Raw genomic sequence first — 25,523 nt, forward strand, 5'->3', positions numbered from 1 at the left:
ATAGGGATTTAGGCTTAAGATAATATTGTATGTGTGTGGGGGGGATTTTATTAAAGCTTATCCGTTAGGCGGAAGTTTAGGCTATATTGGAATATCCTAAAAAGGGATAGTAGATTATTTGTAATAAGGGCTTTTATAAAGGGTTTGGAATTTAGTTATATTTATTAATAATCTATTAGGGGTCTTTAGGGCCTTGATTCTTTCTTTTTCTTTTGGAGTAGGAGATTCCTTAACTATTTATGCTTATTTAAGCTTTATACAATCTGTGACTCCCTTTTGTCTATTGGGCATTTATGCCTTGACTGTTGGTTTTCTTGCAACTAATAAATTATCCTTATCCAATCGCTTATAGCCTTACTTTCCTCTAGGGGTAGTATCGGTTATCTTTGGTTCTGAAGTCTTGGCCGTGTGACAGGCAACAAGTCTAGCTAACCTCTTTAGTTACAGAAAGCGCCTGTAACATTTTCAAAGTTGAGCCGACGTATGGTTGAGAACAAGCTTTTCAGTGGCGACTAGTCCTCCTGGTTTAGCATTACAATACAGCATGTCAAGAAGCCCAGGTGCCAATATGTTTCGTTTCATCCGACGAACTATACTCTCCCTGACCTCTTACATATTAAAGAGGAAGGTAAAACCTAGACAATCCTCGAGCATTGTGCCACCATTTGGAATGGCGTGGAATGCCCATCTTAAATCCAGTCATCAGCAAGAGGAGAGGACAAAATGTCTGTTATAACCTTACGGCCCGAGAATTCAAACATTCAGGATGGCATGCACTCCGCATTCGCCGCTGGTTCCACGGCTCTGACCTTCCATTCCACATATCGCTCTTGCCCAGTATGCCCAGTCCCAAGTAGAAGCTTAAAGTCCTTCTTATCGTTCCTCGTGGGGAGTGAACCGCCGTTGACCCTCAACGGCCAGGGAGGAATGATCGTGTGCTTCTCCTTCATCATTAACTCGGCGGATGAAGCTGCACCCGCAAAGCCGTGCTTGTCCATGTATCTATATAATTGAATCCGGACCTAAGCATTAGCTTTGATGTATCGCATGATGTAATAGCAGGCTCATCTGGGAGAATTTGGGTTGGTTTAGACATACATGTCGAAATACTTGTCCATATCTCTCACAACTTCGGCTGCAGAAGCCGCCATGATAGCGTAGATTGCGAGACGCTCTTCTATCTCTGCTCGCGTCCCCGTTGGCCGCGGGAGCTCGGATTTCATATACTCCATGGCAGTTACTACTTCGATCCGGAAGATGAGATCCTCGAGAATGGGATTCATTTGCTGGCACATCATCTTCGCCTCGAGAACGGCGTTCAGAAAAGTTGTAATAAGAGTCGCGTGTGGATTCACCTGTGGTTTGCATAGGAGGGGGCCAAAGGTCTTGAGGGTCTTGTCGATACCCAGGTAACCTGCATCGCAGATATTGCTTACCTCGATGCGGTCGAACTCTCTCCCAGCGAGGGTCTTGTCCAGACCTCGTGCGTCAACGTGGTGGAGCTCGAAGGCTACAGGCTTTGAATGTAAGTACTGATGAAAATCCACAAATAGACGCCTCAGGTAGTGATAAAGCTGGCCATATGCATCTTGCTTGGCGGGTCCAGCCTTCGTTTCAAGGACTGTTTTCATCGACCACCCGTCTATTGGGTCGGCTGAATCCTTCATGGGCCATTTTTGGGAGGAGTCGAAGACAGTTCTTCAAGTTTTGTACGTTAGACAGCAGTAAAATTGCCTAAGATTGCTTCGTAGGGGAACTTACGGGTTTGGTTTCACGAAAGCCTTGCGGGATTGTCCAAAGGGTATGAGGATCCCGTCGTTGCGATATTTAATCATGCCAAGTCCTAGAGTGGGTGATCGAAGTAACACCGCTCGATCGACGTAATCGATACGAGATGGGGCGCTTACGACGGCTTGATGGACGGCATGTGCTGTCTCTTTCGTCATGGCATCGGGCACGTCAAGATAGGAAAGAAGCTTCATCCAAGCTTGACGAGCCAACACGAGTCGAAGAGAGCTGCTGCCGAAATGCCAAGTCTTTGCTTGGAGGCTCTTAAGAGGTCTGCCTGAAATCTCATTGCATACATCATTAATGAGTGGCTTGAGCTTCTTTTGAAGTAAAGTGTAACAGGACTCTGTCACCAGCACAGAGTACCAAACGTGAAGCATGAACTCGGCCGCTGCATTGGCATCCTCTTCCATGAAAATGATTAAGATGAAAATCAGGTTCCGAGCAACCACGTCGAGCTCAAAGTCATTGATAACAATGCAGAGAGGGGATTTGTAGTTTTGCGGCAGGCTCGCAACCGAGAGAACCACGTTTCGTAGATCCCCTGACGCTGTAAACAGGAATTGTTAGAGAAGCATAATGATGTGAATGTATCGGCATCAAGCTTAATCGGAGCAACATACCAGCGAAAAGCAAGTTCAAAGGGTTTCCAAAGTTGACACCCTCATTTTGGTCCAACTTGATCACATCAATCGCTGGAACGTTGCCCCAAAGATATTTTATTGCCCCAAAGGCGGCTTGATTGATAACTTGCGCTTGGGGACCATTGAACGCCGGCAATCTATTTTCAATGACCCAGCGGGGCTTCCAGGTTCCTTTAATTATAGGTGACCGGCAATCCTCACGATGAAGTGGGTAGTGTTCAGTCTGGCAGCGTCTGCTGCAATACTTTTCTCGAAAGGCTTGTCAGCTTCACATTGGTAATTAAAGGCAAAAGCGAAGGCAGTTTTAAACGTACAGTAACCATGAGGCAATTCTTGCAGGCCAATGTGCCGGTCTTGGTGCAAGGTGAGTCTGATTCTTGATTACAACAAACAGATCGGAGGTCGATCTGCATGTTGTTCATACTGTTCTCAAGGGCCTCCATGTTGTTGTCGAGCAGGCTATCAAGATAGTTGAGAAAAGGGGCGAGGTACGGACAACTTCCCTGGATTGCGGTCGAAAGTTCATTGATATTATGGGATGGGATGAAGTTATGAGAAGTAAAAAGGGCAGTTGGCTCCTAGCGGCCTAGAGCAGTAGATGCCTTGTTTGTTGTACTTACCTGCAGTGTGAGCAGCTAACCGTGTGGCAAAGAAAACATCTCGCGGCAGCAGAAGAACCACATGGAAGATGCTAGAGACGTAGCCTTGGGCGCCCAGAGTTAATGGATAGGTATTTTAGGGAAACAGTTGCCTGGAAACTGTGAACACAGCAACATATGTCCTTGTCCTTTATGATCTAATACGTTACTCCCATGACGATGATTCAACCATGTCTTACGCGAGAAACTTTAGATGCACTACCTACATGTAGTATGTTACAGTACTATTGGTTTTTATCAGCGCGTAAATCAGTCAATAATCTCCTCATCCTATCACCATAACCGTCATTGTTATCGTTGTACTCACCTTCCAGGAAGTTCGCAATAGAGTAAGTAGATGCAGTACCAACCTTTTCGAATATCCGTAATAAAGAACTGATCGCCTTGGGCATACCTGAGATGTAAAAGCAAGCCAGATGGTGAATAAATTGATAGCATACTTCAAGACAACAAGGCCAAGCGCATTATGCCTTTGACATTGTAATTATCAGCAGGTATAATTCCATCTCGGAAGATAAGTCGAGTCAAAATACCGACCAGCAGTTGTATATGTACGCAGGCAATGCACTTCATTTCATATTATATCATATATTTACTCCAGCCTGTATCAAGCAGGTCGGGTGGTTTCACGGTGGTAATCTTCTCACCCGCTTGTACCCTGGCATGTATGCATCTTTGATGATCTCAACAGCTCAGGGCCAGCGAGTAGCGTAATTCTGTCTCAGCTCATTGGACTTACCATCAACATCACGAAGCAGTTTATTGAATTGAACGTACGTCATCGAATCAAGATTTCCTTTCTGTTTGCATGTCCAAAGCGGGCCCACTTCAGCGGAAGTCAGCATGTGATCATGCAATGACCTTTTACTTGAAACCTGAACTGAGAATGAGCCCCTACGGGATATTTTCAACGGCACCGCGGGCCCATTATGACAACGTGCTGTGCGATGTATACACAAGCTGGTCCCAGTACGCGAGTCGCGTCGAGTTGATTATCTCGATTTGGTAAGTCCCAAATCGATACCTTTGCGTGGAACCGCTTCCTTTCGTTGGAACTCAAGCTGTACAATAAATATTTCGAAAATACAACCAAGTCGCTTTAAATGTTGTAAGATGAGCGTCCGGGTGACGAGAATGCATCCTGCCTCCCCGACTCTTGGTTTGGATTTGAAACAGCAAACAGAGAGTCGTTTGCCACCTTTCTATGAGTCAGCATTGGCTGTGCGATCCAGAGCGGTGTCACAGTCTTGGTGCTGTTTGACTGGAAACAACTGCCCCTTTCTGTCGACCAATTGGTGATATTGCAGCTGCCTGGATCCGAAGCTGTATTCTGTCGTATACGAGACTCAATCATTGACACTAGGGACGCTTCTGGACTCCAGTTGGTCAAAGGATTCCAATCTTTCGCTATCTTTCTTCATGCTTCACTGCCCTCTGACTACAAGCGACTGAGGAACTCATCATGCACTCATCTTGCCTGCTGAAAAAGGTGCTGAACGCGCTAGCGTAGAGATCTCATTCACCAATTAGATACATTCTTGGAGTTTTTGGAGTAAGACTATTCAGCGCTCACCAAAACGATTCTACAACAAATGCTACAATGTAAGCACTTAGGGCACACTACTCCGCATGTAAGATGTCATTCTTGATTCCCATAACCTCCAGTCACAAAATTTACCTAAGGGCAAAATGGGATATGAACACACTGATAGAAAATGGGCTATATATATGAACCTTTGCCAGCCGGACCGTTCATTCGGTTGCTACAGGTCGTCGACCTAGACCCCGCGAGTGGGCAAGCTGTGTGCGACTTCAACATAGTCTGCTTGGACGGTAAGAGCGTTCCCGAATACACCGCCGTCTCTTATACTTGGGACCACCCCGCGACTCATGTTAGTAGTATCACCTTTTCGAATAGCCCCTTATCCTCCCTGCCACTGAGTCAGACCCTGCACGATCTTTTCAAAGAGCTCCAGGCCCGCAACGAGCGCCGCGCATTGTGGATTGACGCGTTATGCATCGACCAAGGCAACGCGGCGGAACGGGCCGCGCAGGTTGCCATGATGGATCGCGTCTTTTCAAGCGCCCGGCGCGTCATGGTGTGGCTCGGGCCTAGCACGCCAGAAACTCACGAGGCATTTCAATTTGTAAATTCCAAGCAGCATCTCTCGTGCCCCACTGGATGGGACTCTGTCCCCGACGCCGATATCGACGACTTGCGGGCAGGCCTCGAGTCCGTGCTGTCGGCGATCTTGGCCCGCCCGTGGTTCCGGCGGATATGGGTGGTTCAGGAGGCGGCGCTGAACCGCAGCGTACAGGTGGTCTGCGGCAGCGACAGCACGGGAATCGGTGCACTACAGAGCTGTGTCCTGGCCCTTTGGAAGTTTGCAGTGGACTGGGAGCCGTTTGACGTTGAACCTACCGTTCTGGGCCTGGTAAGCAACCCTAAATCACCAGTCATGAGCAGCTCGCTTGCATCCCCAAGGCCAGAAAGCATGCTGCATATTTGTCACATTCGTAAAGATGCCTGAGAGACATATTATTGACCCCGACTGTTGCAAGTGGTGTGTCACGCGGCTTCTCGCTATCCGCGACGAGTTCCTGGAGCGTGGCTCGGTGCGGATTGAGAAGCTGCTGCAGCAAGCGTACTGCTGCGATTGCACCGACCAGCGAGACGCCGTGTTCGCCTTCCTGGGGCTCGCCGACAAGCAATTAGCATTACCGGCGCCGGACTACACCGTGCCCATAGGTGATGAGCCCGAGTACGCCGCCGCCGTTGATCGTGTCTACTACGACACGGCAGTCGCGCTGCTGTGCCACGGGCCGTCCCTGGACGCTCTAGCACTAGCCGGGATCACGCTAAGCCACCGAAGCGGGGTGCCGAGCTGGGTCCCGGACCTGCGGTACGTCTGTTTTGAAGACCCCTTTACTACGGTCGACAAAACGCACTGGAACGCCGGCGGTCCCATAGCCGGTAATGCGGAACTCGTTGCGCCTGGGAAGCTTAAGGTGCACTGTTCCGTCTTTGATACTGTCGACACGCTATGTGCCAAGTTTGATGGGACTGATGTCCCGGCATACCAGGAGGCGATGCGGGATGTGCTGGCGCTGGCTTCGAAATTGCTCAAGCAGCCGATATCTATCTCACCCTCTTCCCGTGCTATAAACGACAAAAACGATGGTGATGCAGAAGAGGAAGAAAGAAACGATGTGTTGCTTGACCGGCTGGTTTCGATACTGACGTTCGGGCTCGGCGTCGACGGTAAGCCAATAGGGCCCGAATACCGGGGCTTTTTCGACGATTGGCTGCGGTGGCTACAAACCAACCCGGCCGACGCGGACTTTAGCGAGATTCACGGCAACGCCTTCTATCGCGCCCTGTACACGCGCCTCGAGGGGTGGAGGGTGTTTGGCACGGGCCGTGGTTTCTTTGGCATTGGGTCGTCGCAAGTTGAAGTTGGCGACAAAGTCTGCATTGTGCCAGGCTGCCGATTTCCATTGTTGATAAAGCCTAAGCAGGGGTTTCAAGGTCCAGTACCCTCCACAGAGGCTCTTCTTGTTTACTGGTGCTATGTTGATGGGTTGATGGATGGTGGATGGCTTGATACGCATCATGCTGATATCGAGTTGATACTCTGCTGAGAGGTCGAGAGGCTACCAGTAGCGTGATATTTAATGAGCTTCAACAGCTGGCACATACGAAGCATTGCATGCAGTAGATCTTGGATATTCTTTACGCGGCGACTTGTTTGACTATTATACGGGGTTCGAGTTGTCGGCGTTGGGTGTCGGTTCTGAACGTTTTCAGACTTGAACTGAGATAAACTTCAAATGAGTAATGAATCTTAAGGGCTTTAGAACGTTTTAATATCTCCTACTTATCCTACTTATAAGGTTAACTTCGATTTAGTCTAGGTTACTACCCATCCCCGATAAATGGTAGGAATTTGTTCACCGATTCATAGGTATTAGCCGGCTGAAGGCGCAAAGATATGAAGTCCTCAATGTATAAGAATCCCCTAGCAATAATGTATAACACACAGGTCACCGTGACAGGTACGATGACGCGAAGCGGCATTACCATATCAGGGTCTTTGTCAGCGGAGATATTCCTCAACGAGACAATCCTCTGCTGTGTGATCCAGTACCACCTCTGCCAATGGCTGCCTGCAATAGGATTCGTTTGGTTGCATGTAGGTTGTTGTTGGGCTGGACTGACGTTACGCTCGCTTGTCGATGGGCGTATCAAGTCTTGCGCAGTGTCGCCATGTGGAATGGTAGACACTCCAGAGGTCCCCTCGGCACTGTCCTTGGGTTTTCTCTTATTCCAACGAATCGCCTCAATAAGGTAATACACGCCTCCATAGACCACAAACACTGAATGGTATATCGCGAACCCTCTCCACAGCCACTGTTCAGTTTTCGTGGGAAAGTAAAAGTTCCATGCAATCAGGAACGACGAGCTGAATAAGAGGAGGATTAATGACCCGAAAGGTATCAGGACCTGATCAGGCGGTAGCCATTGATCCGATGGGAGTCGATTCCACGGACGAGTCTTCACGGGGCGCGATACCATTCTGACGTGGATGATGTGCGAAATCCTTGTGTAGTAAGACCAATGTGTGTCAATACCCCATCGATCGTCCCGAATGAAATCCAGTGGAGTCCGATACCAAATCTCTAGTTTGAGATCTGGATGTGTTTGCTCCTTCGCGTTAGCACGAATGTTATATACAAGCTTGCCACCCTTGGTAGGAATTGTTTGCGGAATTGTGATTGACGGTTTTCGGAACCAGCACACCGAGGTTGCTATCATGACTACGACGAAGGACAAGGCCGTAAGCTCGAGGGTAGTGGTCGGAAGGCCATCACGGACTCGTTGAATCTCTGCGACAGAGAACCAGAGAACCTGCCAGACCGTGACGAGTCTGCGCCATATGTTAGCGATAGAGCTTCAATAGGACGAATGAACGGGACAGGACATGTGGTGCGCGCATTAGCAACAGGACTAACTAACCTCGAGAGCGTATCGGTAGTATTCCTTTCGTCGATTGCCATGGCCTTCAGGTTGGGGAAATCGACGTGGTCATGCTTCACAAGATAATGAAGTTGGTGACCGGTAATGGGAAAGCCGCTAGGGAAATCCGGACTGGTCAAGTGCAGACCACCCATGTTCAAAAAGAATGCATATCGATACGTTAGTTGATTCCCATTCAGTAAATGGGCGTCTCTCTTGAACAACTATACACTAATACTATCAGTATGGCTGTATGTGTAGATGGATGACACTGACTTAACCTACCCTAACACATCTCCGGGCACTCGAGAATTGTCCTAATGCGATGCCAAAGAGGAAGTCGGGTCCAAGGAGGCCGATCATTGCGAGATTGAACTTGTCTATGAATCGATGATACCATTTATCTGTAGGTGCCGCGGCATTTGGATGAGTTGCAACCCAGCAGCAGAGCAGAATGGTTATAGAACAAGACCAAAGGATGTCGATGGTGCCGCGGTCTATTGAAGAGCTCACCCATCCTACTAGGGTACGATTATGAGAGGCAGCTGCACTATGAATGACTGATGGCAATAAAGCTGGCATATTGGATGTCCATAATCTCTAAAGAAAATCTAAACTGAGAAGGAAATCCAACCCTTCAGGGACGAAGCGCACAGCAAGGCTATACATAAGGGTGCTCAGCTTAACGCCCCACGACGCCATTATCTTCGTGCAACCGTCCGGTCTCGAGTCTGCTGCTACTGTGAGGGAATTGTGGCTTACGCGCTATCTAGGTGTCATCTGGGCGTTGAAATGCGGTACCTAAAGTGCCAGTATAATCGTATAGCCCGGCTACATCTATGATGCAGACTGTGCTGAGGCTCCATCTACTAAAGAAGGCGTGAATGCTGCTGTTTCATGATAAACACCTGGCCATGCCACGGTTGCCGGCGTATAGCAGCCGAGATAGTAGGCTATTGTGAGATGTGGATTCATCAGCGTCGAAGATTGGTACGCCATCGTTTTGGATGCTGCGAGTCTCAGAAGAAGAAAGTTTACTATGACTATTTTTAGATAGGTAGTTAGTGGGAATGGTGGTAGGGCCTATTTAGCTATTATCACAACTTAGTACATCGTGAGAATGCTAGAATACGTACCGGGACCACAAAACTATATAAGAGGGCAGATATTCAGGAGTGCATATGTCCATAGAAGATGGGCAGCCACTGAGGGCTCTACTGAGTGCTGGGCATTGTATTTCAAAGATTAGAGTGTAGCTTAACTAAGAAATATATAGCGAAAGTGGTTCTCTAATATTCCACATTGGAGGACCGTCGGTAATCGGTCCTTGAGGGTCAAGTTTAATCAACATTCACGTATATTGTCCTTCTTGAAGTTGATATTGCAGTTTCTACTTCGATTTTACATCTTCAGCTGGAGCCCCTGGCTTGTTAGCTGATATGGCCAGATAGTGCCAATGCCCTTGGCCTCGATAGGCCTCGACACCAGCAATTGTATTAATAAACCACCGCTCAAGTCCGAAAAGGCGGACGATTAGAAATGGTACCCATGCGAGCAGGAAGAAGAATCGAGTCATAGGGATAATATTTTTGGAGTAGTCGCGAACAACAACATCTTCGAAACCTGCCTCTTCTAGCATTCTTTTGAACACGCCGGGGTGGGATATAGCATTTGTAGGCATCGCAGCGTAATCATTAACTTGATCCATCGAGTAGGCCATATCCTGCGGCGAGTTTTCTCGCGTATTGTGGTCGTACTCGAATTGAACTAACCGACCGCCTGGTCGTAGAAGGCGATAGAATCCCTCCAGAACGGCTTTGGGGTCGGTGGCATGGACGAACGTCTCCATTGTATATATGCCATCGAAAGACTCGGAACTGAACGACTCGAGATTATGATAATCCATCTTTCGAACTCTGAGTTGTCCTGAGGGGAGACCAGCTTGCTTGAAATTTCGAGCGGCCTTGTAGACATGATGGTCCACGACATCAATAGCCTCGACGCGCAACTTGTACGTTTGGGCCATGCGCAAAGCAACATGCCCAACGCCGCAGCCAGCATCTAACACCTGAGAACCGGGAGGTAATGCAAGCACATCTGCCAGCTTGTCTTCCATTCTTCGAAGGCCTCGAGACAACGGGAAAGGCCAGTATGTGTCCTCTTCATAGTATCCGAAATGTCGAGTACCTCCAAGTAACAATCTGTAGCCTATTCGGGACTCGAGGGAGTAGTAGTAGGCCTGTAATTTAGGGTTGGAATTGATGAGCGGCTCGGTATCGTTGTCGTCTGGCCGGGGAATTGAGGAGGACATGTCGGCAGGTTATGAGGCACTGGGAACTATCACAGTACACCCCTTCAAATGGAAGGTATCAATGTAATTGCTTGTAACTGATTAAAAAACAAGGAGTCAGTAAGTCGGTAAACAGCAAATTAGTAGATGAAAACTCGCGCGAATGCGGGGAAGGTCATTCATGTAAAATCATCAAGGGATGGAAAAAACAGTGTCTATACGGAGTAGCCTCGGCGAAAGAAAAACGCCACAACCCGTGCTCTAATGCCACCTAGCCGCTTGTGCGACATATAGCCCTCCTAAGCGCTGAAACTCAAGCCAGAGGCTTGGAAAATCAATACCATTGGTTTGGGTGTGAAAGACTCTACCCAACAGTAGGGATTCCTAAAAAGCCGTGGCTCGAGCGGGATTATCCTCCAGGCCTGAATACTTGTCCCCATCTCATCGTCTTGTCTCAGATAGTGGATTCAGAATGTGCCTGGTGTTTGGCTATTAGGAGGCTATAGAAAGGGCAATTAAATGGACGATGTAGCCGATCAATTAATACACTCACATATCTCAATACCTGACTAATAACTGCTATTTCATAGACCACAGATAGGAAAACAGCAAGAAACTCTCTAAGAACCGTCATCTCAAACGATAAATAGATTATCTATATTATATCGATAATTGAAGCTAGATTGATAACAAAATACGCGTCGTTTTCTTTGAAGCAATGTCCGAGAGCTCACAAATAAATTATAGAATAGAAAAGGGTGACACCTCCTAGGAACCTAAAAATATCCCATAGTCTAGCTTTTAATTTAACTGAGGTCTAGTGAAAGCTTAAGTCCTTTATGTACGTAGTATGATAATGTACTACAAGGTGAAAAATAAATATACGCAGTTCACTATCCAGAAGGAGGCATTTGCCTTTACTTTTGCCGACTACCACTATCCTTGGTGACGTCTTCCTGTGCAACATCTACGCGGTAAGTATACCCTACTCACTTACCCTTGTCTTGGCTCTCCTCTTCGGCTAGCTGCTCTTCTCTTGTCACTTTTCCTGTTTATTAACCAATCGGTGTACATGGAACAGATTTGGTCTCGCGGAGGTGCGGAGTCAGTGGAAGTGAACCAGTGCCTCATCCAGAAGCGATCAGTTGAGGTCTATTCAGATGATCTAAGGTCTAAGTTCTAACTTGTAATTCTACCTTAGGAGATCTTCCTATTTATAGACGATCTCCGCAACATAGTTCTGCCGCTCCGTATCCACTAGTACGTAGCTTTCAAGAGGTAGAAGCCTCACACAAGAATGGGTCTATTTCTGTACCTAATAAAGACCTGAATGCAATTACCAGAACCTCTACGCCAATACGATGAATCAGCTTTTGTGTCGAGTGTTTAGTATTGCGATTTCTGCTTCCCATATTTCTAGCCCGCGGGGCTTCGATTAAATAATAATTAGCCGTCTTTTGTTTTTGTTGCACAATTCTCAATTGACCAACTTCGTATACCAGGTCGAGTACCAAGTCGAGCTACATACTTGATTCTCTTCGTTTCCCTGGATAATTCATTGTAGATCATAACCTCAATCAAACTGTTGGTACTATCACATGATGGAGTATCAAATTACAACACTACCAAAAGCAGAGCTTTACTGATTCATAGACGTAGGTCTATATGGCCGCATGTCGCGATATTCACAAATCGATTAGAGCCTACAATTGCGGTGAGAGAATATGTAATGAAAACTTAGCGAGTGTATTTGACGTAGAATAAGAGAAGCGAGCGTGTGTCAATTGTGTATATATCCATCCCCCAAACTCAAATACACAACCGAGAATGTGACCTAACAGCTACAAGCGTGTTGAATCGCGGTAGGTAGAAAGAAATTGCCTATTCGTTTGCTTGCGCGCATGTTGAATCGCGATCTGTGAAACGACAAAAGCCTCGACGTCCGGGTCTGCTTCCAATTGCAGGAGCTGTCCTAGGTTCTACAGCTAAGTTAGCAGGTTTGGCCATAAAAGGATAATTACCTCTAAAAAAATACTGACCATGCCTGTTTGATTGAACTGTGCCATTCACCGGATCCCAAGGCACTGTACGCCTTTTGAATAGGTTCGTCGAGCGTGCCAGTCATTGTAAGGGTTATCTTTCTAGCTGGGTCGTTAAGCAATAGGTGCAGCTTGGATGGTCCCACTACTGAACCCTCCATGAGATTATACTCGCCACTGATTTCAGACGGCTTGTTGTAATCGAGATGGGCAGAGGCAACGTGGAAGGCTGGAATGGAGCTGGTGAATCTGCCATTAAAATACTTTTCTAGTTCATTTTCAGTCTTGAATTTCGAGTCGAAGTTTCCGTTTCCATCTCCGTGAAAGGACCCACTAATGGTCGGCATCTATTATAAAACATTAGTCATAGCGCCCGAGCAAGAACATAACTCTAGAAAGTAGTGAAGGGTCTCACCGTGATCAAGAAAGAAGTGGTATGTGTGCTGGGCTTTGGTTTGTGATAGTGGTCATGTGATTGTAGTTCTTGGTGTCTTGTTTCAATGTCTTGGGAAACATGGGATATGCTATCCTATTTATACACGAAGTGGCAACTGACCTTCCTACATTTTTGATACAGGCAACATTTCACCCTGCCAGATTTGATTACAATGACGTGTCGCATCCTAGCGACGGGAGGAGGATACCAGGGCTTCAGAGCTGGCAGCGGCATTTCTTTGAGCATCTATGACATGATGTCTTACATGAGGTTCTTCTAATCCAACTCGTGACAATGCAACAAAGATGCATATTCTGGTGAAAAAAGGCTGCATGATACTTGCAGGTGATAACTCCGTGAATGTAATAGGAAAGTGAGGAAGCCAACTGAGTTCTTCGTGCCCCTTATTCTGCTAGGTACGTGAAGAAGTGATATGATTGTCAGAAAGGCTGTACAAGGTATACAGTAAGACTATCATTTTGGCACAGGGTCTGAAAGATCAGAAGTCTGAAGGCATTCAGACTTCTATGGCTATACACAGTGTATCCCTTTGTTCCTCCGCCCCGAGACCCCTGACAATGATGTTGTATGAGATAGAGAGAGGAGCCTAGCCGCCAAGTAGCCAGCTAAGCACAATAGAAGTTCAACGATGCTTTCCACAACCTTGGGTTCCAATCACATCCTCCACTACGTGTGGCTTTGACCTATACCACTATCAACATTACTATTCAGAACTCTCTGCATTTAGCCTCGCGTTTATTGACCCTTTTTAATCGGGGCTGGAAATGAGTATTACTACAGTAGTATTTAGTAATACTACTACATATACTAATAATACTACTACAGTAGCAATACTACACTGCAGTAACTATGCTGCGTACTTATTTGCCAACCCTGTATATGTTAATTGAGGAGGAACCGATCTGCAGAGAATAGGTTCTGGAAAACTTTCAGTTGTGCTCAGACTGCTATTATCGGAATACCAAATGCCGTATGCTATGAAGCCATGACAAACAGACCGACTGTACACATACAGCCTTGGCTTAAGCACAAAGATGAGATAAGCGTTGTGCAACAACAGGTATCATATCATACGCCGATAATCGCAGTCCCTAACCGTACAAGACCTCCCCTCGTGCACGTAATTGTATGACATCACTATGCCGTTCTGTCCGACGTAATGCTGTCTTCTGTGTTAATATATACTTAAATCTAAGCTACCTAGCCCTCATTCATTTGAGACAGATTAGGAGACCTGAGGTAAGAAATTCTAGCCGAATTGTGCTAAGACTTATGACCTGTCCCCGTAGCCAGGGGAAGGATCTCAATGAAGAACGGCCATCAAGACTCTTGCCAGATACAACAGATCATTGTACTCTGAATAGTACCAATCCCAAGCCCTGAACTTCAGCCTTTGTTCCCGGAAAGTATACGTTGTGGATCATGGCAAAAATGGCTTTCGAGACCGCACTGCCTGCTTGAAATAAATTGTCTTATGATATTACAATTGATCTTAAGTATTCATGTAGGAGGCCGGAAGAATGCACCCTTTCTTTCCCCAATCATGTATCAATCACTAAATATCTACGATTTGACAACCTCGACATTCAAATCGAGATATTTACCCATCGTGTAGCGCCAGATGTGAAGGGTGACACGCTGTAGCTAGCGGATATTCTAGATTCATACAATTTACCTCAACGAAGGTGCTACGAATAGGAAATTGCCAAGTGTTCTGAGCTAGAGATCTTTATAAACCTTAGATACATACGAGTTTCACGATACTCTTCTGTAACACTCCACTGGTGGCAAATTCTAGCAGGAAAAAATTTCATCAAAATTTCAAAGTTGGATTGGGCAGAAACGAGCTCGCGTCAATCTGAGATAAATCCTGGTGATTAGATGCTCGGCATTCAGTTACTGGTGGCTCTACTTGGATCTACCGACCACCGGGCCATAGGTTGCATTCAAGCCCGCTTAGGGCACGAGAACTTTGTATACGAACTGTCTGTATGAATTGGGTTTCACCCGGGCCAAGAGAACCAACTTTTGAGCATCTTTGTCTGATGCTGATTCTGACTAAACACCCTGGCAGCCGCACCATCTCCCGCTAGTTCTTGACCCTAGATACAAGACCTATATTCTTGACCCCAGCGTGGCGGCTTGTAAATGCGGAGCTGAATGCAGGCAGAAGCCTACAATTCAAGGATAACTATCGGGTTTCCATGGGTCACTACATGGCGAAGGCCGACAAGCGTTCAACGGACAAGCTGATGACCACCTTAACCGAGACTTCATCGCCCAGATTGAACAGTTGAAGGATACGCCCACCGACTTCCAATTCCGATATTGGGCACTCGTTCGTATGTGAGGGATCTGCGTAACTCCGCGGGATCATTAACTGACGGCGTTCGACATCCACTCGTTTCCTAGAATGTCAACACGAGCCCCAAAATTGCGACAGCTGATATCTGGCTGCTTACCTGTGTCGAAACTACCACCATCGACGCGCGCTCTGCTGTATGCACCTACCTTTGCTATCTCTTTAAGTTCCAGCTCACCTCCGAGACACGTTTAATCTCGTCTCGAGTATTTCTTAGCTTTATTAACAGATCTACATTTAAAACCTTAATACTGCTTAGCTTTTGCCGATGATATATACGCATTTGATATAGCATTCGGTACCCTTAGTATCAAAACCACTATGTCACATCTTTAATATGCTTTGATTGGCTATGTAAAATCTTAGCAGGTTACGGTGATGAGCTGGGCCTTAAAGTCATACATTTTGAGATGACGACTTTGGCATGTTGAGAACTAGCACCTAATACGAAAGCCTTTTAATGCAGTTCAATGAGTATTCTCATTATCAATAGTCTTTCTTTACAGTCCTTATATATCCCTTTGCCGCCGATCCTACGAGTGGGCCTTATCATGTTGGTTTGCGGGGTTGTATGTACCAACAACCAGCAAGTGGAAATTCTACTCAGCCCTCAAACTAGTGTCTCGGAAGTTCTATACACTTACCACTCTCTTCTTCCATGGCTCTTTAATTAATTGAACAAGAATGTGATAGTTAATGGTTTGAAAATCTCTACTTAAGATGACTAAGACTGAGACGGAGACCAAGTCGGTCAGGAGGGCGGAGGAGGAGGAACCAGAGCTATATTCTGTCTTCACAAGGGCAGAGAAGTTCTGTATTGTCGCCCTCGTTTCTTTCGCAGCATGGTTCTCAACCCTCAGCAGCTTCATATACTACCCGGCGCTGCAGTCGCTCTCCGAAGACCTGTCAGTGTCAATCACCGATATTAACCTCACCATTACCACGTACATGGCTGTAGCGACTGTTGCACCAACGCTAGTCGGAGATGCTGCTGACATACTCGGACGACGGCCTGTGTATATGATCACTCTGACCATTTACATCGGCGCCAATGTCGCTATTGCGGCTGCGAGATCATATCATGCGCTTCTTGGGCTTCGGGTTCTTCAATCACTTGCCATATCTGGTGAGTCTAGGACATCCTGGCAAGATGCCGCTATCAACTAATCATAACAGGGACATTTTCAATTGCGTATGGTGTCATCACCGATATAGCGTCACCCGCAGAGCGAGGGTCTTTTGCTAGCGCAGTCTCTTTTGCGTAAGCAGCCATCTGTGCAGCGTACATCGTCAAAGATCACTTGTTGACTCAGGTAGTATCACCATAGCGCCCAGCATTGGGCCCATCCTGGGGGGCTGCTTAACATATGCTAGGAACTGGACCTGGATCTTCTGGTTCTTAGCCATAGCAGCCGGAACTTGTCTGATATTCATGACTGCATTTCTACCTGAGACCACACGCAGCATAGTGGGTAATGGTTCAATCGCACCGCCAAAACTTCTTCGATTGCCAGTCGGCTCGTTGATGCGACATTGGGATGAAAACGATGTTCCCATCAGTCGCCGCCGCCAAGTCCCGAACCCATTTAAATCCTTGTTCATACTAATGCACAAGGATAACGTGACGGTAATTCTTGCTTGTGGCTTGCTCTACGCCGTATATACGAGTTTAAATGCATCCTTGTCTGTCTTATGTATTGAGATATACAATCTTTCGAACTGGCAAGCAGGACTCATATACCTGCCTTTCGGGCTAGGGGGCACAGTGTCTACATTCTTCTCTGGCCCATTGTTAGATAACGCATATCGAGATGCGCGAACTAAACGAGGGTTGGACACGAATAAAGCAACTGGCGACGACTTGGACAACTTCCCTATTGAAAGGGCGCGCTTAAGCGTCATTTGGATGCCTATGGGCTTGACCGTTGCCTCCGTTGTGAGTTTTGGGTGGGTGTTGCATTACCACAAGGTCAGTTTATAATCCATCGTTGTGGGAAAGAGTATCAGCTCACCACGAGACTAGCATATTGCCATATCTCTAGCCATCCAGTTCGTTGCGGGCTTGGTGATGCAGCTGGACTTCAGTGTAAGTGTCTCGCGAATCTGCCGATACTATGACCTCAGCTAATGATATCAAAGATCTATAATACCCTTCTAGTTGATAAGAACCATCGCAATCCCGCAGCGGCCCAAGCTTCAAGCAATATCGTGCGATGTACGTTCGGAGCTATCATTGTAGCTTTCCTCCAGGATTGTATTCGGTCCTTGGGAATAGGCGGAACATTCACACTGATGGGTGGGCTGTGCATCATTGCTACGCTTCTTTTTGTCATTGACTTCACGAAGGGGACTGTATGGAGGCAGAAGAGGCAAACCTTTAGACTTGTGAAATGACCAACAGCGGCGTGAGCGTCTGTGCTGACTAAAAGCCTGGTTCCTCATCGCTACACCAGCTGTTTTGGCTACTAGTCGCCGGTTCTTCCAGTTTAGCCTCCAGTGTATAAAGGAAGACAACAATTTTAAAGACAATTTTATAACTCAACGCCTTCGACTTTCAATTGCCCTAGTCCTTACCTTAATTTGTAGCCTTTGTAACATTGGTCTTGTATTGACTGCTGTATTATTGTAATATAGCAATAAATATGTTTATGGCTATGGCTGAACAATCTAGAACTAGGCTCAGGTAGGCTAGGAGTGAAGCTGTGTCATAATCGAATTCTGACTTGCCTCAACACTTAGAACACTGTTTACGGGCGTTGTTTGTCGATCGACGTATAACTGAACCCGCATGTGCTTGGCGGTTTCTACCATAACACTCTGTAAAGATTTAGAGTCGAGCGGCTGAAGTAGCTCAAGCGCTGCGTTATGAACACCAAAGGAGACCGCGGCAAGGAATGAAGATTTCCAAGCCCCTCGCCAAGCTGACGACATTATTGTCGAGATCAGGAAGCCTACGGTGGCTAATACGAAGAAGATCGGTAACGTAAGCCACGGCCATCGGATGCGAATACAGGTCTCAGATTGTAGGACTAGACCGATGGCATCGGCTAACACTGCACTTTGACCAGATTCTCTCATAGTTGCTGTTATTGCGGCCGCTAGCGACTCGAAGTAAGTGTTGGCGGTGGAGATATTCGCCATCCCATTATTATAAAAGGTCTTCAGCCAATAATTTCCGAACAGGTCATACACACTCCCGTTACGTGACTCGAGTGAGTTGACGTCAAAGAGGACGGAAAGAAACTGATTGATAGCTAACGCAGCCGGATATCCCATCGAATATACGCAGTCTTCTGGATACCACGTTACAGCCTCATCACTAGATATCGGAGTGGTCCCATTGCTGGTGATGGAGACGGTGTTGATTGTTGTTGGACTGCTAGAGGGCTTGCAGTCAACGTTTTGTCCATGACGAAGCGTCGTATTTACAGCGTAAGACCAAGTGAGGTTCTCAGAGGTGGTGACTTCGATAGCAGAAACGTTTGACTTCTTCATGGGGATAGATGATGTCAGATTTTCTGACAGTTTGGAATTAGTTATCTTCGCAGTGAAAGTTTTGATGCAAGGATACAGCGAGCAGCGGACTGCCCACGGATGCTTAGGACAGGTCTCCATTTCTCCTATCGCCGCATCGCAGGCGGCATTAACGTTGAGCGTCAAAAAGTCGAGAGTTATCAAGTCATCGAAGGGCGCATCACTGATTGATGGGTCGAAACCGAGAGTTTTGCGAGACGAAAGCATCGTGTATGGTGTGTACGTGTAATGTGTAGTCCAGCTTTCGTTTGTCCACCCAACCCTGGCGTCTTCTCTCCACCAATTCCAACTCGGATTTTCCACCCAATTATCGAGCCAATAACCCGGAAAAGTCTCATTGACGTGGATCAGCTCCAGTATCTCGTGGCAGGAATGGCACATCCCAAGAGTTGAAAATTGGGGCAGTGTGCAATTGCCAGAGTCGCAACTGAAAGACTTGACCGCGCCGGCGTCTGTTTTGGGAGGATCCAAGATACCGGTGTAGATAGCAGAAGCCATCTCTGGGTCCAACTGCGAGTGGCCTGGGTAGACTCTAGCTCCAGCGGTGTAATTATTACTCCGTGGCAGCCATGCCAAATGGTAGGGGGATACTGAGAAGCAGTTATAGTACTGGACTATCTGCTGAGAAAAGGGCCCGATTGCCAACGTCCCAAGAGCAATCAAACATCCATAATTGGCAAGGTGACTAATTAACCAAGTCAGCGGCTTATTGAAGTATTTCTAGGACACGGAGCCCTTACTGTTCGCGCCCGCGGCCATGTGTCAATAGTTGTAATTTGCCCCAGAAGTTCCGAGTGGCTCCGTCGAATGTTTCTATATCTGATAAAACCCGTGGAGAGGCGAACCATTGCCATTTAGTCTGCCCGACACCTGAAATACGGCCAATTAGTTAACAATTTGAAGCAGTCTACGCCACGGGATCACACTAACAAGCTGAAAGCACACTCGCCAAGGCACCGACAATCGCACCAACGAGTAACGAGATAACAGTGTTGATCGAGATTCCATACCGCCATTGCGGTTGAGGGATGCCTTGATGGGCGGCAAGGAACGCAGACATCCCGACTAAAAACGCTATCGCCATAACACACCATAAGACCTCAGGAGCCCAGGTATCCGTCAAAAAGGAGTCGAATCGCTGAAATTTGGATTTCAATCGCTTTCCTTCAATATCTTCAACTTTGTTTACTTCGAAGGCCCTCCCATGCGTTCTGGCCCCGATACGTGGGCTTAGGCAGGGGTTGTCTCTACCGGTATTGCAAGCAGAAGACATGTCATCAGTGGGAAATGCCGCGTCCTCGTTTAGATCGACCGTCAGATTTTGATGGCGTGCAGAGGCCGCAATGGTAGAGCAACTGCGACTGATTGTACCAGCTATCTGGCCGTGCTCTCTCAGTGGCAGCTCTATTTCAGTATCAGCAAAGCCTGGAGGGTGGGTTTGTCCAGGAAACATCATGGAATGAGACTGGAATGGTTCAGGGGTTCGAGAAGTGATGGGGAAAGAAAAATAGACGGAGGGTAATGATTTCAAACAAGACATGATATAGAAGCAGCCATTTTGATATTCACTTCAGAAGTTTTGTATGACGACGAAATAAATAATGTAACACTGCTGTCGACAGGCCGCCCATAAGGTCCCTCATGCTCAATGGCCAGGGTTAGACAGCTTGATGATTAGCACTAAGGTCAGCGACTGGCAACAATAACAACCCCCGGATGCTGATAGGCTAGTTTTCGAAGGACCTATACAGGACAGAAGACAAATAGCAATTAGTTGGCGAATTTTTCATCTTGGATGACGACTCAAGATTGGACTATGGAAGCTGTATAGTGACAGTGAAAGGCTATACGGCTCCCAGGCGGATGTTTAGATCTGTCGATGAGTTTGGGTATCGCATTGAAATGTTATGAATGTTGATAGTTCAACGAGCGTCCGCATTTAGTCTCAGTAGTAGTATTCATTCACTTCAAGTGCCAGCATATGCCTGGCACTTTGGGGAAGCATAGAATTTGGTAAGCATGGTACATGCGAATACCGACGCTGACGTGTCGTGCACGACATGATCAATGCTACCCAATCAGCATAAAGAGTAGTCGGTGAAAAGATTCTAAGAATAACTGATAATCTTTAGGTTCGGGATACGACGATCTATTTGACCTACAGACCACAATCACTTGCCTTGGCTACGACAAGATGGGGGCGAGATATTGGACCCTTAAAGGCAAGTTGTATTCTTGGCAGCACTTTTTATCCCGTGCACCTCTCTATACACCAACTAAGTCAGACATGCACCAAAACTGAAATATAGAGTTTCAACGACTTCTTTAAGAACAGTAACAGACGACTAAGCTACCACAATGATTTAGGTACTCACTAACACTGGCCAGTGCATCGCGCAGAATAAAGTGATCCAGTTTATCTAAGTCGTGTACCATTTTATGTCATCTCAATAATACAGTGACAGACAAGGTGTCAGAAGGTGGCATTCCGAATCCGAGGCCGTGACTTATACGAGCTCGTCGACTCAAACATAATAAGTTGTTTCCCCTTGATAAGAATTACGGCGCACTATGGGGTTGCAACAAGTCGCAATCAAGATTTGGGTCGGAAGCCTAGTCAAATTTCCATTACTTAAAGATGGCTTGGCGATTTGGAGCTGGAAAAGATATGGGTGTGGTGGATAAGAGGTTATGCCTACGAACTGCCGATCTAACAGTCACTTGATGGAATATCTTCAATTGGTAATTGATTGTGACTGTGCTGCGGGTTATCTTCAAGATGCTTATTATAGTTATTAGGCACTCTTCCTGCATTTACAACATGCTTGGCGCCCTCGGAACTTTTTCTTGGAGCTAAAACGCAGTGCTATCTTGTTACGGCCTTCCACGGATCCATACCACCCATATATCTGCCATTAGTCACGCTGCATGAGGCCTCCTAGTTGGGGGCCAGCATGCCGTGTCCAATCGCGGCGGTCGTACACGAAGGCTACAATCAAGAGAGCCCCTGGCTTCTAGAAACTCTAGGTCCGGCGAGCAATTGGAGAGTAATCCCACACCAATTCGTAGAAGCCTCACCGACTGAGTACGTCATCATCCATTTGCGAGAAAGCAAATCATTGGCCATAGAAGGACCGATATGAGTAACCAACCAGATGATGACTTTACTTGTGGTAGTATAAGAATACATAAGTTGGAGAACATTCACGATCAGCTAGGCCGCGGCAGTGAGGCCTCCATGAGCACTGAAGTTTTGACAGTGTATTAATGCTAAGTTGTTCTTCACCGGTATGAAGATTCCATACTTTTATACTACCCACAGTGCTGCTTCCCAGCATCACAATTTGTTAACCACCCTCTATAGAAATGGACAAACTTCGGTCTAGATCCCCAAAAGAAAAAAAATACATATAAAAATACATTTGATTCGTGTAGCTGTTGAAACTTATCCCATCCCCTGGGGATGTAGAGCTGCCCCTAGGACGTAGTTGGAAGACCGAAAATAGGCCTGCATTCTCCCCATCCTTATTGGATTGGTGTCAATCGAAGGAGAAGACCAGCTAGATTCAAAGAAACTAGAAAATGGCCTTGTGATAGGAGTGTCGAAGCTGGGCCGCCGACTACTTGTGAACGAATGTTGTGAGCTCATCCCGAACGACACGGCCGAGTCTCTTTGATTGTTGTGGTCGCGTAAGTGGCACTTGCATTCATGGCTTGGCGTCGCAGCTGGTGTTGGCTCCGGATCTGTCTGCATACTGGAGTCCACATAATTAGACCGTCGATATGTGTTCGGCGTTGAGTGCGTCGGCTCAAAATCTATATAATCACGCCGTTTGTAGTTAGAAAAATCCGGGATACTCAGTCGAAGATCGCGATTGCTTGATTTTAAGCCGGAAGACCGGGGCGTCGGCTGCTCCTTTAGCACCTCAAGTTCTCCCAGACCATTAGAGGTGTCAATACTCCGGGGTCGTATTGGAGATGTTCTTCCAGGTCGGCGAAAGGCAACCGGGACACCAGGACCCAAACGCGCCTTGTCCACTGAAGTTGTCCGACTATGACTCAAAAGAGGGATCAGCTGTTTCTGCCCTGTGGTGTTTTCTCTCGACAAGTTTGCCGGTAATGTGCTAGATCGCGGGCGTTCTAGATCCTGCTCAATATCTCTGCCCCTACTTAAACGTCGGCGCTGTGTCAACGGCGAGTTGTTGCTGTTGATTGTAAGGGCTCGTCGGAGCTGCTTGGGTGGGCTGAAATCATCGCTCCGTATCTCCCCGTTTTTGTCAGAAGCACGGAACTCGTCGTCTCCAAACAAGATTACTTGTAGGGTGGCAAAATCTCTCGTGGTGCCATCTGATGGGAACAACCACTCCTGCAGTCTTGCTGGAAGACCTTGTGATCCTATTATAGGCCAATCGTAAGTAAGTCTAGTCAAAGAAAACTTGTAGGAATCAACTCACGCTGCCTATATTCACCCAAGCCCGTTTTCCAGCAAATGTAGTGCGTTCCAGACGTGCCGAGAGCCGTCACGACAAGTTCCGCAACCTCTTCATTCTCATCGGCATTATTTGGCAGAGGATGTGGGAAGTCCTCGAGCATTTCGGTACTATTTAGTGATCTCGCGATGAACTCATAGCTGGCTGGTATACTACTGATGTGTGAATAACATCTCAAAAACGTAACCTAGGTCCACGAGGAAGAAAATCAACGGAGATCCCGATATGCACCATACTGTGGATAACATAATAACGGTCAGCTCCGACTGGGCCTGTCATCGATGTTGTGCTCCTGCATAAGGAGTGGATGTGCCAGGAGAGTATTTGAAACACCCCAGTCACTTATTAACAGCCCATATCAGGCCAGATCTCATACAGCACACGCCCCTTATTCCTGACCTTCTCCCTGAGGACGTTCCAGAAAATTTAGCACAATCGATAGTCTGAACGAATGATATTTTGGAGATTTTATCAATAATTTCAAACCAATTAATACCTAGCCTACCTAGTTCAGCTATGCGCCTCGTGTCCCCACCAACGGTAGGGCAGCGATGAAACAGTCCAAAGAGCGAAAGAGATGAATGATAAAACGTCTGTAGCTACGAAATGGTACGGAACAGGCAGTAACATATCACTCTTATTGTAAGAAATTACTTATATTATACAAAGTTGAAGGAACATATAACCCTTTCTGCCGCTGAGCTTGGCCATTACATTGCAACACTCTCTATGTCATGGTCTGTATCGTCATCTACGCTAGGCTGCTTGTACAGCAGCTCTTGGCCATCCCTCCGAGTCTGGGTATTCAAGTCTGATGACTCATCCGCTCCGATAGAACTTGCTGCAGTGACTGAAGCATTGTCATAACTATTATCTGCTTTCTTTGCAGACGACCAGAATGACATATTGTCTGAGTGAGTGCTGGGAGATGGGACTGCCGGTGTGAGCCTTTGAGGAGTTGCGGCCGTTTCGCTGTCAAGTTTCAGTTTCTCTATGTTGAGTAGTGTAGCCATGGTATCACTGCTGTCAGGCGACGATCCATTATTATTGAGACTTGCTGGTTTAGAGTCGGATGACGATGTCTGCTCTTGATGTTGAGCCTCCTGCCCATTTTGTAAAAACTCATTCGCTTCTTCGTCCTCTCTCTGCGACTGTTCTTTATGCTGCTTCATTTTCTCGTCCAGTGTCTGTGGCTGGTTGGGGTCAGGCTCAGGCTTGCGCTCCTTCTTTTCCCGCCTGGTTAGCTCAACTTCTAACACTCTTGTGCCCATTGGGACTTTGGTGGCCAATCCATCATCGTCACGGTCAAAGTACAATGCCCACATTCCGGGATAATCTTCCACCGCGACGAACCCCTCCCAACCTTCGAATGTCATGCGCCGGTCCTGCCGAGTGCAATCGAATGGTCCTGTGAGATGAGGCTGTGCATCAGGCCGAAAGCCGTACTTCACTTCATAGGTCTCTTTATCCACATATATCCAATTGAGCATTGGGGGGTCATCACTGATCGTGCTGACTAGACCTTCATATTTGGTGTCTGGATACGGTAGATAATACCCTGAGAAGGGATATCCGCCGTCAAAAGTTTCGGACTCTTCGTCATGAGATGCTGGTTGTGCAGTCGTAATCCAAAGCTGGAGCGCCACAATGTTAATATTGATATAGTTATTGAATAAATCACATCCGGAGGCTCTTACCTTGTTGTCTTTCAGCACAACCAACTTCCCGTCGATATCACGACTGCGAATTGATTGCTTTACACATGATACAACTAAGTTGCATCGACGTGCCCGGTGCTCTTCGCGCTTGTTCTTTGACTGGCTTTGGCGAATTGATTCTTGAGTGCCTAGCATTGCAGGGCAAATAGTGAGGGCTAAGAGCATTGGGACAACCATGGTGACTTCTTTGAGGGTTTCTGCAGGATCTTTCCCACGACACGCTTCTTTCAGGGCGTCTTGGACCTCTTTCTTACCAAGAGCCTCCACCAAGATATTGTTGATGGCTTTTTCGTTTGGAGCAGAATCAGGTGCTGAGTTTTCAGAAGACATGAGATGAGATGAGTGATCTTAGGCGTTCAGCGGGAAAAGCTTACCCAGACCCAAAACTCAGATTGCAAATCTGAGATTCTGATAAACGCGTTCGCATGAGAGTCGTGTTTCTACATAATAGTAAACGGCGTTTCAAATGCTACCATCGCAAATGCACCCATGTCACAGATAGAGCCAGATTGGGTGTAAGACTAT

General features: G+C 46.9%; 9 protein-coding genes across 9 annotated transcripts; 2 read left to right on the plus strand and 7 right to left on the minus strand.

Annotated features, from left to right (window-relative positions):
• Positions 1-761: 761 nt before the first annotated feature.
• Positions 762-2,875, minus strand: F5B22DRAFT_636473 (uncharacterized protein; the record flags this gene model as incomplete). Its single annotated transcript, XM_047977287.1, has 5 exons — positions 762-1,002; positions 1,099-1,698; positions 1,762-2,298; positions 2,408-2,676; positions 2,747-2,875. 5 exons carry the CDS (start codon positions 2,873-2,875, stop codon positions 762-764), a joined length of 1,776 nt encoding a protein of 591 aa, XP_047830750.1.
• A 1,638-nt stretch (positions 2,876-4,513) lies between these two features.
• F5B22DRAFT_607383 (HET-domain-containing protein) lies at positions 4,514-7,106 on the plus strand. The gene is made up of 2 exons (XM_047974990.1): positions 4,514-5,526; positions 5,654-7,106. The coding sequence occupies exons 1-2, from the start codon at positions 4,807-4,809 to the stop codon at positions 6,731-6,733; spliced, it is 1,800 nt and encodes a 599-aa protein (XP_047830751.1). The 5' UTR covers positions 4,514-4,806; the 3' UTR covers positions 6,734-7,106.
• On the minus strand, positions 6,873-8,690 carry F5B22DRAFT_656120 (uncharacterized protein; the record flags this gene model as incomplete). Its single annotated transcript, XM_047979943.1, has 3 exons — positions 6,873-8,019; positions 8,109-8,332; positions 8,394-8,690. The coding sequence occupies 3 exons, from the start codon at positions 8,688-8,690 to the stop codon at positions 7,011-7,013; spliced, it is 1,530 nt and encodes a 509-aa protein (XP_047830752.1). The 3' UTR covers positions 6,873-7,010.
• Positions 8,691-9,305: 615 nt separating this feature from the next.
• On the minus strand, positions 9,306-10,658 carry F5B22DRAFT_607385 (S-adenosyl-L-methionine-dependent methyltransferase). Its single transcript, XM_047974991.1, has one exon. The coding sequence runs from the start codon at positions 10,417-10,419 to the stop codon at positions 9,499-9,501; it is 921 nt and encodes a 306-aa protein (XP_047830753.1). The 5' UTR covers positions 10,420-10,658; the 3' UTR covers positions 9,306-9,498.
• Positions 10,659-12,239: 1,581 nt separating this feature from the next.
• Positions 12,240-13,107, minus strand: F5B22DRAFT_646724 (uncharacterized protein; the record flags this gene model as incomplete). Its single annotated transcript, XM_047978773.1, has 3 exons — positions 12,240-12,377; positions 12,434-12,784; positions 12,994-13,107. The coding sequence occupies 3 exons, from the start codon at positions 13,105-13,107 to the stop codon at positions 12,240-12,242; spliced, it is 603 nt and encodes a 200-aa protein (XP_047830754.1).
• Positions 13,108-15,721: 2,614 nt separating this feature from the next.
• On the plus strand, positions 15,722-17,797 carry F5B22DRAFT_190917 (multidrug resistance protein). The gene is made up of 5 exons (XM_047969491.1): positions 15,722-16,382; positions 16,433-16,517; positions 16,574-17,225; positions 17,280-17,342; positions 17,396-17,797. The coding sequence occupies exons 1-5, from the start codon at positions 15,977-15,979 to the stop codon at positions 17,648-17,650; spliced, it is 1,461 nt and encodes a 486-aa protein (XP_047830755.1). The 5' UTR covers positions 15,722-15,976; the 3' UTR covers positions 17,651-17,797.
• Positions 17,798-17,944: 147 nt separating this feature from the next.
• On the minus strand, positions 17,945-20,243 carry F5B22DRAFT_646726 (uncharacterized protein; the record flags this gene model as incomplete). Its single annotated transcript, XM_047978774.1, has 3 exons — positions 17,945-19,475; positions 19,531-19,660; positions 19,721-20,243. The coding sequence occupies 3 exons, from the start codon at positions 20,241-20,243 to the stop codon at positions 17,945-17,947; spliced, it is 2,184 nt and encodes a 727-aa protein (XP_047830756.1).
• A 1,864-nt stretch (positions 20,244-22,107) lies between these two features.
• On the minus strand, positions 22,108-23,472 carry F5B22DRAFT_190952 (uncharacterized protein). Its single transcript, XM_047969492.1, has 2 exons — positions 23,245-23,472; positions 22,108-23,185 (listed from the first exon to the last, which is right to left on the minus strand). Exons 1-2 carry the CDS (start codon positions 23,381-23,383, stop codon positions 22,236-22,238), a joined length of 1,089 nt encoding a protein of 362 aa, XP_047830757.1. The 5' UTR covers positions 23,384-23,472; the 3' UTR covers positions 22,108-22,235.
• Positions 23,473-23,901: 429 nt separating this feature from the next.
• F5B22DRAFT_607390 (uncharacterized protein) lies at positions 23,902-25,472 on the minus strand. Its single transcript, XM_047974992.1, has 2 exons — positions 24,978-25,472; positions 23,902-24,914 (listed from the first exon to the last, which is right to left on the minus strand). The coding sequence occupies exons 1-2, from the start codon at positions 25,326-25,328 to the stop codon at positions 23,991-23,993; spliced, it is 1,275 nt and encodes a 424-aa protein (XP_047830758.1). The 5' UTR covers positions 25,329-25,472; the 3' UTR covers positions 23,902-23,990.
• Positions 25,473-25,523: the final 51 nt, after the last annotated feature.

This window comes from Xylaria bambusicola (assembly GCF_022495145.1).
Source record: "Xylaria bambusicola strain CBS 139988 unplaced genomic scaffold F5B22scaffold_21, whole genome shotgun sequence".
Lineage (NCBI taxonomy): Eukaryota > Fungi > Ascomycota > Sordariomycetes > Xylariales > Xylariaceae > Xylaria > Xylaria bambusicola.

Bases quoted from the DNA above. Each gene is read 5' to 3' on its own strand.
- F5B22DRAFT_607383 (XM_047974990.1), top strand. From the start codon at position 4,807: ATGGGCTATATATATGAACCTTTGCCAGCCGGACCGTTCATTCGGTTG. The intron at 5,527-5,653 runs GTAAGCAACCCT...GACTGTTGCAAG, and splicing joins AACCTACCGTTCTGGGCCTG to TGGTGTGTCACGCGGCTTCT.
- F5B22DRAFT_607385 (XM_047974991.1), bottom strand. From the start codon at position 10,419: ATGTCCTCCTCAATTCCCCGGCCAGACGACAACGATACCGAGCCGCTC.
- F5B22DRAFT_190917 (XM_047969491.1), top strand. From the start codon at position 15,977: ATGACTAAGACTGAGACGGAGACCAAGTCGGTCAGGAGGGCGGAGGAG. The intron at 16,383-16,432 runs GTGAGTCTAGGA...TAATCATAACAG, and splicing joins TCAATCACTTGCCATATCTG to GGACATTTTCAATTGCGTAT. The intron at 16,518-16,573 runs GTAAGCAGCCAT...TGACTCAGGTAG, and splicing joins GCTAGCGCAGTCTCTTTTGC to TATCACCATAGCGCCCAGCA.
- F5B22DRAFT_190952 (XM_047969492.1), bottom strand. From the start codon at position 23,383: ATGCTCGAGGACTTCCCACATCCTCTGCCAAATAATGCCGATGAGAAT. The intron at 23,186-23,244 runs GTGAGTTGATTC...GGCCTATAATAG, and splicing joins CTTGGGTGAATATAGGCAGC to GATCACAAGGTCTTCCAGCA.
- F5B22DRAFT_607390 (XM_047974992.1), bottom strand. From the start codon at position 25,328: ATGTCTTCTGAAAACTCAGCACCTGATTCTGCTCCAAACGAAAAAGCC. The intron at 24,915-24,977 runs GTAAGAGCCTCC...GTGGCGCTCCAG, and splicing joins TTGTGCTGAAAGACAACAAG to CTTTGGATTACGACTGCACA.